This window comes from Saccoglossus kowalevskii, chromosome 22, assembly GCF_978046115.1.
Source record: "Saccoglossus kowalevskii chromosome 22, keSacKowa6.1, whole genome shotgun sequence".
NCBI classification, from domain to species: domain Eukaryota; kingdom Metazoa; phylum Hemichordata; class Enteropneusta; family Harrimaniidae; genus Saccoglossus; species Saccoglossus kowalevskii.
In genome coordinates, this window is record NC_140662.1 from 24,148,149 (window position 1) to 24,165,904 (window position 17,756).

The 17,756-nt window shown below is 35.3% G+C and overlaps 3 protein-coding genes across 3 annotated transcripts; 2 read left to right on the forward strand and 1 right to left on the reverse strand.

Annotated features, from left to right (window-relative positions):
- Positions 1-3,144: 3,144 nt before the first annotated feature.
- On the reverse strand, positions 3,145-7,124 carry LOC100376111 (uncharacterized). Its single transcript, XM_002734457.4, has 4 exons — positions 6,685-7,124; positions 5,441-5,592; positions 4,011-4,293; positions 3,145-3,767 (listed from the first exon to the last, which is right to left on the reverse strand). Exons 1-4 carry the CDS (start codon positions 7,016-7,018, stop codon positions 3,622-3,624), a joined length of 915 nt encoding a protein of 304 aa, XP_002734503.1. The 5' UTR covers positions 7,019-7,124; the 3' UTR covers positions 3,145-3,621.
- A 118-nt stretch (positions 7,125-7,242) lies between these two features.
- On the forward strand, positions 7,243-11,069 carry LOC100376264 (uncharacterized). The gene is made up of 4 exons (XM_002734458.4): positions 7,243-7,544; positions 8,157-8,302; positions 9,369-9,720; positions 10,233-11,069. The coding sequence occupies exons 1-4, from the start codon at positions 7,328-7,330 to the stop codon at positions 10,382-10,384; spliced, it is 867 nt and encodes a 288-aa protein (XP_002734504.1). The 5' UTR covers positions 7,243-7,327; the 3' UTR covers positions 10,385-11,069.
- Positions 11,070-13,381: 2,312 nt separating this feature from the next.
- On the forward strand, positions 13,382-15,897 carry LOC102810014 (carbohydrate sulfotransferase 11-like). The gene is made up of 2 exons (XM_006816096.3): positions 13,382-13,542; positions 13,972-15,897. Exons 1-2 carry the CDS (start codon positions 13,404-13,406, stop codon positions 14,814-14,816), a joined length of 984 nt encoding a protein of 327 aa, XP_006816159.2. The 5' UTR covers positions 13,382-13,403; the 3' UTR covers positions 14,817-15,897.
- The last annotated feature ends 1,859 nt before the right edge of the window (positions 15,898-17,756 follow it).

The window sequence follows — 17,756 nt, forward strand, 5'->3', positions numbered from 1 at the left end:
TTGCATGCCGGGACATCATTGTGGAATACAGAGCAAAGTTCCTGTAGTGGGTAGCTCAACTCAGGCATATATGTGTCACGGGGTGGGGTGGGTACAAATAACATATAACTAATAATAATAAATAATATGCTTTGAGCATAATTAAACTAGTTTGTACTTAGGTAATTTGGGTTCTAATTTCAATTAGTGGAGAGAGAGGGAGGACTTAAAGCGACGCATGGCATTCGTATCAAGCAAGCGCCATGTTACACATGTTATACTGACAATTATATAATTCTGTTTTTTTACTCAAATCTTGGTCCGATGCAAAATTACCAACGCTAGAGTTTCTACAAAATTGTACAACAATAATATACAACAATAAAATTGTCATGAATGGGCCAGTCTAACTCAAACACCGCGCGTAAATCCATTGCTTGTTTATACGAAATAATAACGAGGACTAAGCGACAATTACTGTAATTGCTCTATTAGTAGCGCGTACACTTACGTATATTAAAGTAGTATTTATATACAGCAAATGCGATTGTTTGTACATGTGCGCCTCTATTGAAGATGTGCCTTTTTTTTATAGTAAACACGGTATATTATTTTTAAAATAGGATACCGCCGTTATTGAAGATTGGATATTGACAAAAATTTTAACAGGGAACTGAGACTGAATCATTACATTATAAATATATACAAATATTGATTTTCGCGGTTCAGGTCCAAGTGATAAAAGCGGTAATGTACATGCTTTGGTAATAATTAATTTGGCGAGAGGATCGATGATCGTCCCTCCTATAGATATGACATATTCTGTAAAACTTGCCGTGGAAAGGGGATCGACGGGATATCTTGAGTAATCGATGAGAGATTGTAGAAATAATAAAGATAAAAAATAAGAAAGATAGCGCTATCATGTTAGTACAAGATTTTACCTCTGTCAGTTATCACCCAAGTTTTGATGAGAATTGAACTCAATAAATGGTGGCATTTTTTGAAAATAATTTGAGAGTACATCAGAAAATGTCATGAAAATATTTGTAAAAGTTCAGCATGGTAGATTGTCACATTATATTCAAGTTGTCGCTACCTGTAGAAGTCGTTTGGTAACGCACCCATTTCCTACGAGTCTCAGTCGTGTTTTCCGCTACGAGAATAGATGTATTCCTCCGCGGAACATCAAATTTATCCAAAAACACCAATTTAATCACATAGTACTATATAGTATTGCATGTAATATAAATATTTTGCAAATCTCTTCAGCAAACCACTGGGTTCGATGCATATAATCAAGTATAATATTCTTCTGAGTTGATGAGTTTGAGTATTAAACAGGAAGTTATTTACTCCTCCACTGCCACCAAAAACCTCATGGGATTGTTTTCCGATAATATTCATTCGTCAAGGCTTTGTGATTGGTCTAAGTTTACGCTTAGGGTAGAAGCCTACTCATAGTTTTTGAAAAGAATTGCCATAAATAACATGCTTTTGTGTGTTGCAGTGACGTAAGTTGAGAAACTTATTTGCTTATGGCTATTTTTAGAACAATTCCATATAACACAGTTGTTATGAAAAGATTACTTTTTTGCCACTTTTTAAAACCCAGACTTTTGAAATAATTGAGAAGAACAAAAAGTACCCAATGTTTAACAATATCTGATGTCACCAGCCTATTTTGAGATCTCTGCCATAGTAACATGTAGTAAAAGCGTTATAATACTGACAGAATGGCCACTATCCACTAAAATACAAACATCCTTTTCTCAGAAACTAGGCTGGTGAACCCCAACTTTTTATAAGTCAATATCCATATATTGCCTGGGAGTACAATTTATTGAAAAACGTGTAAATACGCCTCTCTGAATAAGTTTGTATATGTGGGTGTGCATTTCACTTTAACCGTTCATTTGAAGATTGTATTGAGCGTTAGAAGCATTTGTGCTTGCCGAGCTGCAGCCACCGCGGTGTAGCACTTAGTCAGCGAATTGTGAGCTCTGTGTCGGATGTTGCTTTACGGCTATCACTAATTATGATAAATAGTCCTACCATAGATGCCTCATATCATATCCAGACATCGCGGACGTCGGTTGTCATATGTACATGTTATACACTACGGGCCACAGCTATGACACAACGGGAAACTGGAGCTACTAGTATATTTTAATGAAGTGTCTTTGTGAGAACAACTGCCTATTGTACGATAGTTCGCTGCGCTTACCTCTGACAATTCTTCTTATTACAAAGTTGCTGGCGGCATTCCAGAATCCAAACAAGCTTATATAACGTGAAGATAAAGAGATACTTTAATAATCAGTTTTGTACCAGGTGGTAGTACACAGCAAGTGTAAATAGCGACCCAAGGACCAGGCACGACGCGTGCTTTTGTTTTTAAGCGAAGTGCAAATCGCCCTCTATTGGTAGTTACCGGTATACCATAGAGTAGATGCGCTTAAAAATGTTGTGAATCTTTAATATTGAACTTGTATGTTGCACACGTTAATTTTCTGTTGTAAAGGGAGCATGGGACTCAAATCGAACACGACAACTGTGGTGTTTCCAAAAGATAAATGGATCATGGAACTTTGCTTTTACACAACAATTTACAGAACATATCATATTTCAAATTTTAAAATTTTTTATATTTTTCTGAGTGAAAGTTTCAATTAAAATAATTGACAAGAAGCAAATAAAAATTAGTTATCTAAATGTGTTGCCATGGAAACAATTATGTTGCAATTTCCCTATAGTGTTAAATCATATGTAGTTGGCTATTAGGATTGGAAAATGGGCAAAATGCATAGTTTGAGTATCCCGTGTTTTTTTCTTCTGAATTTAGAAAAGTCAATCACAAAAAATAATTAATTAGAAGACATAATTATAACATTTTAGTAATTAAGAAATTAAACTTTCCTGTAATCTAGAGGTTTCGAATATTTATTCCAACTTTACACAAGACTATATTTCAGTGTTGTATTAGTGTATTGATTGGAATTGAAAGACCATGTGTAAAATCATTTATATAGAATGTCACATATACCATGATTTGGAAAAATATTCATCTTTTGGTCATATTACGATTTTTATCAGAGTGTTATATCAAAAATGAAAGAAACTAAGTCTAAGGACATCAACATCAGAAAACAAATAGACTAGAAACAATTTTTTCTTAATTTTATTGGCTTGAGCAGTTTTAATTTCACAATAAATTCAGTGGACTATATTACTGGATCCACACACAAATGAAACAAAGTTGAACTCTTGTGTCTTCTGACTGCTGTAGAAACTATTGAAATAATTTGCATATATTTCCCAGAATGCACAAGAAAACATCTGATAAACCACATCACATGATTATTTTCATCCAATCATATCTTCTCTAATGCCATAATTTGCATAAAATGAAAGAAATTTGGAACACAATTTACAAATTTAAACTTTTTATCTATTTACAAATATATCACTGATTTGACTTTCTCAGAGCAGAAACAAATATTTTGTTTCAAACAAAACATTGCATATTAAAAAGAAAACAAACTATAAGAGTAAACACAAATTGATAAAAGTTGAACGTTTTGTAACTGAATTTTAAGTCAATGTTACAGGCAAGTTCAATTTTAAAAGTTCTTTTTCTCTTTATTCACAGAGTCCATAGATGTGTTTATAACGACTTGAAACATGTCTGACTTCCAACTCTAGAGGTCTCCTGCGATCAGTGAGGTCACGTTCATGGAGATGCCGTCCACCATAACGACCATCGTACGTCAGTGTTCCAGTAGATCCTAGATGGAAATAACAAATCATGATAATTATCACAGAATATGCATGAATGCTAACAAGAAAACATGTCAAATCTAAGAAAATTATGATGTTTTGTTGATTATTATTAAAATGAATATTTTAATGGGTTTCCATGGTGACAAAATTACATGAAAGTCACTGCAGCTCTTGGTCTCAAAGACCCTGTTTATTAATCACTACTGGGTACAAAATTTTAGATCTTCACCACCACTTTTTTTCCTTACCTGACGTAGCTGATCCAGGTTTCCCAGAACAGTCTGGAATACTATTAATACTAGGAACTGTCCATACACCAGATCTATGCCCATTAACGGTTGGTGGATCTGTACGTGGTCCTATCGTCTCACGACGTGTTACTGTACATTCATTAGGCACGGGTCGTCTATAATTTGGATCATCTAATGGGCCGACACTGTCTCCCCACTCTTGACCAAACACTAGAGGACCAGATAAGTTGTGGATCCGAGCTGTACGACGCATGGCATCTATCACAAATGGAGCTAGTTGCTACAGAACAAAAAAATTTAGTTTTAGATTTTCATGTTAAAATTACATCAAGAAATAAATTTATGTATTATTACCAAATCAAAAAATGTTCATACTGTATTTACGCTATTAACAGTGCAACTGTCATAAAAGTAAAAATCAAAATTGCATTGATGAAAATTTGATTTTTAACCCGATTGTTAAAATATGTCTTACTTCAACCATAATGACACCTCTGTCAAATACCGTACCACCAAAACAGACACATTTTTAAAATGCAAAAATTCTAAAAAAAATTAGAATCAATTTTTGTGTTTCAGTAACTTTTCAATTACATCAATTTTAAAACAAGTTTAATTACGTGAAGATATTATTATGCTGATGAACATAGTGTAATATAATATGTACAGTATTTCAATTGTTTTGTTTCCTTAACCATAAATTGTGTTTACCAAACTTCATATTATTATTATAATTAATTCTTTCAATACACGTCAACTTTAATCATCTTTCATAAAAAGTTTTCCATATTTTTAAACAAATTTTGATTCAGATGACGAGATTCTACTGACTGATACAGAAACAGATACAGACTGAGGACCAATTATTATTTTTTACAAATGTTCTATTAGGTGTTGACAAGCAAGTCAGTGAAATGCATGCAAATTAGTAGTGAAAATTTCTTTGGGGTCCTACGACGTGGAATTCCAGTGCAAAGGTGAAAATTCTGCGCGTCTCGGTGAGTGGTTTTGAGTAGTGTACATGCTTTACTCTACACAACGTCTGAGGACTTGCAGGTCCTGGAAAGTGTATGTATCCTTAGCTAACAATTATGCAATATTATTTAAATCAAAAGTATTTTATGATGTGTATTTTTGGTATTTAATATATTTTATTTAATTTTTAATTCATTTTTATCTTTTTTTAATTTTTTTTTTAATTTTTTGTTTTTATCATATATACTGTATTTTGTACTATTTCAACTAATGCCACATATTAAAACAGTACCAAAAAATAAATAATAATTATTAATAATAAAAATATATGAAAAAAATAATAATTAAATACGTATATGAAAAAATTGAATAAATAAAAAAATAAAATTATTATTTTGATAAATGGTAATCAATATTAGAATTTTTTTAATTAAAATAAAATGCATCCTTACTCTTCTGTAGTTTCTGATATGTTCGATATGTTTCTGGCAAACTGATTCAAGAAATGATTTGTCCAAAGCCTTCTGTCCTCTGCTTTCAACACAACACTCATTTTTATAATCCACAAGATAATGTGCAACTTCTGACAAGTGTGCGATGAGATCTGAAAACAAAAAAGAAATCAACACTCTGTAAAGATGATAAACATGTTACTAAACTAAAATATATGGCAGTGTGGTCAGGTGATGGAGAAAATGACAGAAATCAGCTGCAAAGACTCAAAACATTGATGCAATTGCTGTGAATTTTCTGCTCGAGAATTGAGCAAAACGTAAACAATTCCAGCTTTTAGGATTTTTAATAAAATGTTACCAACCCATCTGTGCATCCTCCTTCATTCATAGTTATATTATTCAAGCAAAATGTTTTAATGATTAAATCTTTAATTATTAATGATAACAATTTAGAAATAACTTTTTGTTTTAAAATGTGTTGATTTAAACAGATCTTGATCAAAATCAAGCAGGATTAGTTCATATATATTATTTTATACTTTATAATTTATTATCTTTACGTTTTAATAATAGTCACATCTGTATATCTTATACCAGTATGTGATTTTTTGGTCATTTTACCTAAATTCAGGCAATTTTTTGGTGAAAAACAGCATTTATTGAGCCAAAAAGCACTCTCAACGTTGGGGTCCAGTTTACAACTAGCTGTGGGTTACTCCCACCTAAAATCCAGGTGAGTAACCCAACACGCCAACCCTAGGCCCCTAACATCTAATAATAACAGACTGCATCAGAAACACATTTCTATTTTTATATTTCACATTGTAAACATCAACAATCAACATTTCTCTCTTAATAAATATACATTATTATGAAATAATAATAAGTAGACATTTAAAAAAACATACAATGTACTGTAATGTAATTATTCTACCTATATGCTGTTAATTAGCCTCTTATCTGAGTTATCTCATCTATGACTACTGTCCTATATGCTGGTATTAAATTTGCTTCATGGTTAAATTTCAGTGATAGATCGAGTGTCTATCGAGTCTTTTTGAAATAATAATACTAATAGGTTGACATACTATGATGTGTTGCTATAATTCAGAACTTTGTACTAGTTAGACAATAACAACGACGTCGAGTAACAATGTCTTAATGGACACATTTGTTTATGCATTGAGTATAAGTTAAAATAATCAAACAGCGATGACATTTTGCAAAATACCGGAACTTACATTTGTTTTCTGCTTCGTGATCAGCTTTGAAATGGTGAGCGTGGTAGTTATCTGTGGTTTCCTCGTAGCCTCGATCTCTAGCAAGTTCTTTAATATCTGTACCGATACCTTTAAATTCGCTTAAAAGTTCATCAGTTCTGTAGTAAAGTGGATCATCAACACAACTAGCGATGTTTTGAATTAAGATGTGGAAAACATGGTGTAAGTTGTCAGCCGACGACGCGTGGTCGATCAGACTGTAGCTGTTGTTGCAGTGGCTGATTCCGACAAGACGCACTGGTTTGTCAACTGGGATCCGGACGGCTGGGATCGCTGGCGGGGCTGGATCTGCCATTTTTGGTATTATATCCGCCACAATATCACCGACTTCGAAAGAACGTTTGATCAGTAAGCGGTCTGACTAGTGGTTGAATAAAGGAAACCCTTCGTAACCACGTAACAACGCCCTGTAAACAATTATTAGCATCAGCTGTGGTCACGTGACTGGGAGGTCAGCTGAGCTATTATCTTGCAAATTTGTTTGACCTTTTATTTTATTTTATGCAAATCATACGGTGTTGATGTGCGGCACCATAGCAATAGTGTGATCGACAGAGTAAGACAAAAATACACTGTAAATATCGACGATTGCTTGGTTCTAGCGATGTCGTCGGAAAATCCAGCCACGTTGGTAGCCCGTAGCCAGTACAGGGACACATGTACGAGTGTTTTAATGGGAATCGAGTCCCTGTATCGACACAGGAGCCTTTTGAGCGATGAGCTGGACGCGGAGCTCCAACAAGACGCAACGATGCTAGAGACTTTGAGACCAGAAGTGGACGAAAATTTAGAGTATTGGGTGGATGGTCCCCTTGTACGATGTGAGTATTACTTATAATATGGCAGTGTCCATCAGTTGCCCTGTTTTGTTTATGTTACGTGATAAAAAGCCATTGAAAACCGAAGGATTCAACCTCTGTATCAATTACGACGGCGGCCACCGTGATACAATTTCTTGTTTCTAGATTATACAAACGAACGCGGAAGTGCACCTTTCACAATTTATTTTCGTTGTGATAATATACCAACACGTTTGCCCGCTGACGGTTTTAACCAAACAAACTTATTAAAACACAAGTAAACGGTAATTTTAATTATATATTTATTTATTTATTATTATGTGCATACAGCGTTCATAATGCAGCTCATTTTTGCTTTTACGTTCCTGTCAGACACTTGCACAATTTTTAGACCTCGTAGGAACAGAATTAATGATTTTAAATATTCACCTATTTTCACGTGTATGGATAGTTTTAACAAATTTTTCCTTTCATATATAGATTTATTCAGAGGATTACATAAGTTTATTTCAAGCTTAAATTGTTATTTTTTGTATATTTATTTGTCTTTTTTATTTATATGTTTTTTTGTTGTTGTTAGAATTTTCCCATAGGATATCCAAATAAATAAATTATTATTTTGTTTTTTTCCAGTTTTAACAGCCAAAGTTGCCAAAATGTTAGCTGTTGTACGGGAAATTCGACGAGCTTGTAGTCAACGTAATGTCACTTTAAATGGAATTGAGCATCATGGATGGCACTGTGAGGAACATGTTAAACAGCTGAAAGACATCAGAGAGGTGAGACAGAAAACATCCACTCAACAAACGTGATATTTTCAATTTGTAAAGTTTGCATGCACATAGCAAGGTTGAGGAATATATCGTGTAATTTGAAATACCGTAAAATCTGTATTAGAAAGCCACATCCCTAATAGAAGTCGCACCCATTCTTTTTGAACAATTGAGACCCAAAAATTCACCATTTCTCATATGTGTAGATGCTCTAATAGATGTCGCATCCCCTCTGTTGCATTGTACCATTTTAATAGAAGCTATGGTTTATAATACAGATTTTACAGTAATACATTCATACAAAACTTATTTTCACAATTGTATTCGACTGCCGTCAACATGGCGATCTAAGCACCTTCTTTAACATCAACATCAAAGAATAAATGTGTATTTTGAAGGGTGGTGGTCGTCATGCCGCATCTTGCCCAATATGGGACTCATGGCGATGTTTACAACGTGTGTAAAATACATTGTTTATTTACATGAGATTCGAACATGCGCTGCGCGACGACCACCGCGCTTTAAGAGTGATTTTAGAGTGCGAATTTTAAATTATGACTACTCAAACAATTCATCACTATAAAATATTTCCGAGTCCATATTTGGAAACGCGATCAGCTTACGAATGTTACCTGTTTCCGTTATCAACCTTAACTGTTGACTTGTTGAAGTTGAGGCATTATACCCTGAACATCCAAGACGGTAATATACAGCCATTAGGCTTATGCACGACCCCGGGCCTTCCACGGGTCTTGCTAAGTTCTGGAGACACGAACACACTCTCAATAAAAAAAATCGCGATTATACTGTAAAATTACTAATTTTCGCTGCGTGATGACTACCACCCTTTAAATTCAGTTTTGCATCCACAGTTTCGCGTCATGTGATTTGCATATCAGTGATTAAATACCATACCAATTTGCATATCGGTCGATTGACATTAGCTATCGCAAACTTGATTAATTGTTCTAAAACAAATTATGTGTTGAAAATAAATACTCTGAGTCTCACACAAAAATCTATGCTAATTCTACTATATGAGTCAGTACTGTAACAATCATATGTTTTATAGGAACTAGAGCCCTATTATAAGGATGCTTTAGTGAGGATTGCTAACTATGAGGACCGAATGAGACAGCACCAAGCTGACGCACTGGCGAGAAGTAAGTGGGCCAGCACAGCAACAGCCACACAGCCTGATCCACGAAAAACATCCGGCTCCGACAAAAGTGTCAAATTTAGTGGAGAACTAGAAAAGAGACACCCGCCACTACCACAGCTACGACAGTTGCAACAGAATCGATCGGTGGAATCAACAGAAGAGTATGACAGGACGCGGATGACAGGACAACCTCATTCCAATAGCTGGCCAGAAGATGAGCCCTGGCCACCAAGGGCTGAGTTCAATACAAGACCACCATTTGGTGAGTGGTTTCTAATTTATGATTTATGGATAGAACCACTCACAACTTGATATTTTGATATTTGATAATATTTTTTGGTTTATTCAGGATAATAGTCATCAATCATCGATCCACCGTTAATTACTCTGGAAAATTTAATCAAATTTACTTGAAGTGTCACAGTCAGCATACAATATCAAGTTCAATGGGGATCCCATGTCACTTTCTTGATGATTGTGACACAAATTTTGAAGTCAAGGAAGATCATGTAGTTCCCCCTACCTCCACCCCAATGGTTTCAGACCAATGAGATTTAGTGGCTGTAAATTCACTCACATTTAAAACACTCAAAATTATTATTTACATTACTACCCGGTAGTATATACAAGAAATCTCTACAAAACCTGTTTTGAATTTTTTTAATATTGTTAATTTAAAGCAAAACACAAATTAATCAAAAATTCTCAGCCTACATAATTTTATTTGATATCAATTTATTTATATTGTGCTTTTCAATGTTTTTTTTTCTATAGTTGATGGTCGTTTAAAAAGACTAGATGCCTATAAAGATCTACCACAATTTACAGGAATTAATATTCCAATACCTAAATTACCAGATGCAGAACTTGGATTGATTGCAGAGCACACACAGCACTGGGATCATCACAACACTGTTATGTACTAGACACAAGAAACTATTTAAAGATTCCCAAAACTGGGAAATATTGATATTAATAGTTGGACAGTTATGTAACATCTACAAGACACAAATTTCTGTAGATATTAGTTTTTGTGATACTGAGATAGATTGGTATGGCCTTATGTAAATGTACAAATGTAGTTTACTATGAAGCACCCCTCCCCTTTCCTGCTGGTCCACCCCTGCTAAAAATGAACTATGACAATGATAATGCCTAACATGTCAGTAGGAGTTACTGTGCGCTTGACAACAGATTTACTCAGATACAAATGTAATGTAACAGAACAGCAACTTCCACAAACCATGTCAAGCTAAGCAGTCCCATTATTAGTGAAGTGGCAGAGGTGAAAATCAAAAATGTTTGTGAAGCTGAAAAGCATCAGAGGCATAGTTCATTTGTAGCAGGGGTGGAGGCTGGTTCACTATATTTTAGAAGAAAAGGTAATTCTTAGTTAGTGTATTGAGTTCTTACAAGTAACTATAACCATGGAATATTCTGACTTGATAAATCAGCATTCAGCCAACCAGACAATCTGTTATAATGAAACTGGCGTGGCCAATCATGGTGATTTTGGGGATGCCTCAACCAATCAGATTGTGTATTGTATACATCATAAGCATTGTGTGAAATCAATACCTTAAAACCAAAATTTATCATTTTCTTTAACAATTGCTTCTAAAATATAATGAATTTTATTTTTTAACTATTTTGCTACACTACTAAATTAAAATTATCTATTTGACAATTATAGAGCCGTCCTTGTGGTGCAAACTGCAATCTAATAAAAATAAACTTCATTTCATATGTTTTTGACATTCACATTATTTTATTTAGTCTCACCTCAAATATGGAATCTCATTTTATGAGGTCAAATGTCAAGTATATTACTCGACCAATCACAGTGCTCCAAACGTACTGATTTGTTTTGAACATACACCATCAAACACTCATTCTAATTGGCTGATGAAAATCACACAGGTAAAATCTAAGTATAAACAAACCATATAAACAAAAATCATACATTTTGTCATGATACAGTAATATTGGTCGAGATATACAAATTAATGGAATAACAGTTTGTCTTCTAACAATCTATTCTCACATTCCCAAAAATAAAAATCACAAAATTTTACTGTAGTCAGTAAATAGGTGTAATATCCAGATCACAAAAAATATTTGTAGACTCAAAAAATAATGAATACCATAGCCAAAAACAAAATCAAACTTGGTGCTCTACATTGCGTGTGGTATATTGGAGTGCCATTAGTTAAAAAAAAAAATAGTCATATAATTTACGCCCTCTCTAGTCAAACAAGGAAAGTGTCTGACCGACGCTTTGACGCAGAGAGCGTTACTCTCCAAGTCCACTGTGGAGTCTCGGGGACACTCCAAAAGTTAGACAATATTCTTCAATTTACCGATTGCTGTATGTAAAACTATAAATGAAAGAGTCTATAATTTACCTAAAATCTTAATCTATTTCAGCACGCGATGTGTCATGTCATGATCCCAGGTCATGATGTACGTTGTTTGGCCCGGCCTCGGTAGAACGCATCTCAGAACGAGTTTGATGACTTCCATCGGCACTCATTGAGATTTTAACCCAACAGCGTGAATATAAGGGAAAAAACATACATTTCAATGACTTGTTTGCACTAATAAACAAGAAAGTCATTCATGTGACTGGGTATAGTACCAACAAAAATAGTCATGTACCGTACTTGGTATTGATCTGAATCGGTAGGCCCAGACTCGGAGTTCAAATACAGTTCAAAAGAGAGAGGTGAACGCCAACTAAATTAAATGTAAGGCACAGACAACCAGGCATAGATGATACTTGCATCTGTGAGTAATACATTGTGATGGCGATGTGATAGAAAAACTCGGAAAATTACGATCTGTTTGACGTCCCATTTTAGGCTTTTCGAGGCATTTGCGTCGCGTTTTTTTCGTAATTTACGCATATTCATACCATAACATATGTCACAAACTGGACCCAATACTCCGATAAAGAGTTAAAGCGCGGCAGTCGTCGTGCCGCGTCCTGTTCGATATAGGGCTCATAGCGACGTATACAACGCGTGTAAAATACATTGTTTATTTACATGAAATTCGAACATGCGCTGCGCGACGACCACCGCGCTTTAAGAGTGATTTTAGAGTGCGAATTTTAAATTATGACTACTCAAACAATTCATCACTATAAAATATTTCCGAGTCCATATTTGGAAACGCGATCAGCTTACGAATGTTACCTGTTTCCGTTATCAACCTTAACTGTTGACTTGTTGAAGTTGGGGCATTATACCCTGAACATCCAAGACGGTAATATACAGTCATTAGGCTTATGCACGACCCCGGGCCTTCCACGAGTCTTGCTAATTTCTGGAGACACGAACACACTCTCAATAAAAAAATCGCGATTATACTGTAAAATTACTAATTTTCACTGGGTTTAAATTTCACTGATTTACCATTTCAGGCATATTCAGTGGGTTTTAAATTCATGGTTTTATTATTTAGATAATGTGTTCTATGCTCAATTTTATATATTTTTAATTCAGCGCATTTTCCAATCAGGGAAATAAGCCAAATTAAAACCCAGTGAATAATTAACCCTTTTACAGTAATTCAGAAAATATAACCAGTTGTCATTGAATTTCAAAAACAGTTTACCACTAAAAAATGGGTAACAATATCGGGAATTGTTGTTGTATCAATACCTTGAGATTTCCAGGATGTGTGACATTTAGGGAAAGTGTAGAGAATACTCGTATCTATTACATAATCAACAGCAAATTCCCAACGTCTTTCAAAACCCCAAGGTGTCTGCTATCACACAAGTTAATCTTCGATTGGTTAAATATTCAGGTGTTGGTCTTTGTCAGCCAATGAAAGTGAGGGTACTAACTTGAATGCTGTAGATATTTTTGAACAATGTGATCACATATTTCATTGGCGTATGTAACGTCATTATTGGGCGTTTATCGAAGGGATCATACGATGACCAATTCGCCTTCGGGCTGTGGTAATACTAAACTAACAGTGACTGGTCAAAAATGGAAAGTTTATTGTAAACCCATCTGTGTGGTTTGTATTCTGATTATAATTTGCTTATCAACACTGCATTTTCATGATCCTGGTAAGAACTGTTTCGTTGCTCAGTCACCGCGCATATAGCCTTTGTAGGGTTGTAGTTTCTCCAGAATGTGTCCCGGCGAATAAGGTACAATCGGACTCCGCCATGTAATAGGTTGTATTATATACCTAAATGCATAATAGAAAGCTCCCCATAATTTTGCGGGGGTACGTAAATCAGCTTATGCAGACCGTGTCCAAGCAAAGTCACTCTACTAGTAGAGTGACTGTGGTCCAAGGTAGATTGAAGAGTCCAGCGTAATTAAAAAATGTGTTTTTCATTATCTGCATAACGCTACAATGGTCTATATCATAACACGAAGTAAAATTTGGTGCAAATTTGATTTATGAAAATTAAATCACATCCCACTATAGTTCAATGTAGTTTATGTATATTTTCCACTAAACTATTACTAAACGTTTTTTTATTTAGTGAATACATATGCGGGAATGGAGTACACCGCTGTCACGATGCCCGCTCAAGGTATCCTATATGGGGAGACGGATGTGTACACAAAGAGACGAACACACATGATGAATGTCTGCCAGTCATTATCTCCGATGCAAGTCGCATATCCACCGATCAACCCAGTAATTGCAATCGACGCAAAACACAATTTTCTGTTTTGTTTAATTGCCAAATGCGCGTCTGCTAGTTGGAAACAAATTTTCCGTCAACTCGGCAATGGTTCCCCGCAAATGAAAAATATCACGTTGCTGAAATTCCATGAAATGTCCAGAAATATAAACCACGTGTTTACAGATTACGTCAAAGTGGTGATGGTGAGGCACCCGTTTGAACGATTTTTGTCTGCATATTTGAACATAGTTCTAGCAAAGCTTTCCATCAAAAGAAAACTTCAGAACCCTTCTGCAATGCATCGTCATATAACAAATATGAGAACGATGTTTTCATTGAGTGAATCGCAAGCGGTGACGTTCTCGCATTTTGTTGATTATGTTTTGAATACAGGTGCATTTAACCGTCATTGGGCGCCTTATCACACACTCTGCAGTCCTTGTAAAATACACTATGACGTCATTGGCAAAATGGAGACCATCTCTTCGGATGTCGATTTCATATTACGAAGTGTTGGTATGAATGGCTCGGTGTTTCCAACTGCACTTTCCCGACACAGGACTCAAAGCTCCAGGCGTGCTAAGCTCAGAAAATACTACAACAGACTATCAAAAGACCAGATAAATGGTTTATACGAAAAGTATAGCGTTGATTTCCATTTGTTTGGATATGAATATCCGTCTTGGTATGGCATATAATCACAAATAAACTATAGAGAAGACAATTCATCAATTCGATGAAAAACGAAGTTAACATTATATGGATTTTCCCATATTTTCTAAATCTTTAATACAGCTTAGTCTTTTCCACGAAACGAAATCCTAATCTTAAATTTTGAACGACTTCAGACATCGCCACGTCACAGAAATAAATTTTTCGAGAATATTTAGTTTCCACCTCTTTTCCGCCTACTTTGCAGCACGATTCATTTGTGCTGACATGACGTGACAGCCATTTTGGAATTGTTGAACACTGATGGCGCTAATCATTTCGTGTTTCACAGTGTGAAATTTCCTCAGATATTATTAGGCCAATGAAAAAAATGCGGGTTAGGGTTTCGTTTCGTTTCGTTTCGTTTCGTTTCGATTCGTGGAAAAGACCAAGCTCTTTAATATCCAAAATAACATGAACTTAAGAAGATAAATTGATAACTATACAACACGATGTGATACAAACACGTTAAAATACGAAATAAACGGAAGCTTAAAAAGAATTCCCGTGTGCCGAGAGTTCATTTAAAATGAATTAAAAATTAAAAATTAGCCTTTCAAATAAGAAGCTTTGCAGTTATTATTAGTCTTTCGTTTGAGATGCACAACATGAAAACAATGTCAAACACAGTATTGAAGCTTTACAATATTCAGAGAAAATAAATGTGATTGTACATCTGTAGTCTGATTTATTCTTGGGTTCCTCTGTCACGAGTTCAATTTAAATCTAATTAATTTGTGTCATCAGAAACTGGCTAATACAAATCTGAGATCAATATGCATTTTTTCAACATTAAACTAATCACGTATGTGGGTTACCCCAGAACTCTGGGTAAGACATTTTAATTAAATGTAGTGAATAAACATATTATACAAATTGGGTCATTATGCTCGAATTTCGATCAAAAACTAAACTGGTCATTGGCATTGAACTCGGGTACTTTTATACAAGGTGTTATTTAAATGCAATAATTGGTGTCTGCGATGTAGATGGAAAATGTGTTAATAATTATGCGAATAAGTCGTTATATGCACGGATTTCAACCGAAAACCGAGCATGTCTGTGCATTGTCCCAGGGCACTTGTTTACTATGTTCCAATAGAATGTGATGATTGATTGTGTAACAGCCAAAAATTACATTTTAATGCAAATTAGGTAATTATGATGAATGTATGTATAAAACCCATAACTAATTAGGTGATCGAAATGTCTTAGAGCATTTGTGTATTAAGATTCATTGAAATAAAATTAGAAAAACTTAAAGCTTACAAATTATTATGCAAATTAGGTAATTAATATTTAACCTCAAACTTAATCAGGTCTATGCATTGTTCTATAGCATCTATGTACCAAGTTCAAGTTATAAATCTCTCAATTTATTTTGTAAATGAACTATCGGACGCTCTGGATTTTCACTAATGTTCGTCAGACATACCGCTTCGGCACGACTTCTATCTCGAACCACCAAGACGAGCCTCTAGAAAAACGTCACGATATTCTCGTATTTTTCTTAAATTTCTTAATGTTTTGGCCAAAACCGTTCAAAACAACGGCAAACGATTCATTGTCTTAGCGTCCTAGTCAGATAGGTATTAGATATTATTTGGTAATCGGTGTCCTAATCAACTTTAAAATAGCTAGACGTCTCCATTAAATGATTTACAGACAGATAGTAGGTGCTGCTTTGTTGGTAAGTGGAGGACGCAGTGAATGAGGTATCAGGGGGAAATTCTTCTCTCTGGGGTTCTCCACACGTGTCAGGGGGAATCTCGTCTCGTCTCTATATCTCGTCCCCTCGAGATGCGGGATCGAGAAAGTCTTTACAGTCAAATAAGACACACACAACGAAATACGTTTCAACTCTCGTCTTAGTCGGACTGTCGAGCACTCTATAAGACACAGCGCCCTGGGGAAAAGTCCCCAAGACTATCGCAAGGCTGACTCAAGACTCGCACAAGACTCTCCAGGACTGGACTCTAGACTGCCTCTGTCGTGGAGTACTCGCCAAGACCAACTCAAAACTCTCTTTATTCATTTTCAAAACTCTAACCAATTACAAAGCAGTAAAAAGACTCTAGGGCGTAACCTTCAATCATAAAGCCAATCACACTAAGTACTGAATACGTCATATCTTTTGATTAATCGTTCACTACATTAATAACTATGAATACCAACTGTCAGAAATAGTAGTCCGAATAGCGACGGTTATCTCGTAATTAGTTCCAAATCACTGAGCCAAGTTCCGTTCAGAACTTCACATGGCCTAAACGATGACAGACATAACACAGCCATTCGCTAATAATCAACTAAATAAGTCGGTCAACAGATACGCGTAAACAAATTCATGACAGAGGAATGATACAAGTGAATGAAATTTCCCTTTATTGAGTTCTTGGATGATTTGGAGTTTTGTTTCCTGATTTTGTCACTTTTTACACAAGTCCGTGAATTTGAAGTTGTATCATGATTAAAATGTTAAGCTACCAGGGAGGGTCTGTGCGAGTTGATGCTGTGAAAGTATTCATATGTGCGATTTTGAAGTTCGCGATTGATATCGCCTATACACGTGATGACGTAGATGATGTTACGGTTTGCACATGTAATGTTGCCGATGATTGTACGTCATTTACCCGAGCGATGTTTAATGATGACATTGTTGTCTTGGATCATGTATTTGCAACGATACTATCCTCGGGGGCGGAGCTACGTCACGTTGCTACGACGCGCACCACTGCACTGTACATGCATTTCTATGGGCTCTGAGCGCGCTGCTGTGGAACGCTGGTCGAGCCGGTGAAAATTCGAGAGAACAACACTAACTCAACTTTGAAGTAATCCCGAACAATCAAATTTATATATGTTACACACGTAGGACTAATCTTGTTACACTGTTCAGAGGAGTCTCAACAATCATCACAAAGTACCGT

Excerpts from the sequence above, each read along its gene's own strand:
- LOC100376111 (XM_002734457.4), bottom strand. The coding sequence starts at position 7,018 with ATGGCAGATCCAGCCCCGCCAGCGATCCCAGCCGTCCGGATCCCAGTT. Across the intron at positions 4,294-5,440 it reads ATATCAGAAACTACAGAAGA|CAACTAGCTCCATTTGTGAT; the intron begins GTAAGGATGCAT and ends TTTGTTCTGTAG. Across the intron at positions 3,768-4,010 it reads ACCTGGATCAGCTACGTCAG|GATCTACTGGAACACTGACG; the intron begins GTAAGGAAAAAA and ends ATTTCCATCTAG.
- LOC100376264 (XM_002734458.4), top strand. The coding sequence starts at position 7,328 with ATGTCGTCGGAAAATCCAGCCACGTTGGTAGCCCGTAGCCAGTACAGG. Across the intron at positions 7,545-8,156 it reads GGATGGTCCCCTTGTACGAT|TTTTAACAGCCAAAGTTGCC; the intron begins GTGAGTATTACT and ends GTTTTTTTCCAG. Across the intron at positions 8,303-9,368 it reads AGCTGAAAGACATCAGAGAG|GAACTAGAGCCCTATTATAA; the intron begins GTGAGACAGAAA and ends TATGTTTTATAG.
- LOC102810014 (XM_006816096.3), top strand. The coding sequence starts at position 13,404 with ATGACCAATTCGCCTTCGGGCTGTGGTAATACTAAACTAACAGTGACT. Across the intron at positions 13,543-13,971 it reads ACTGCATTTTCATGATCCTG|TGAATACATATGCGGGAATG; the intron begins GTAAGAACTGTT and ends TTTTTTATTTAG.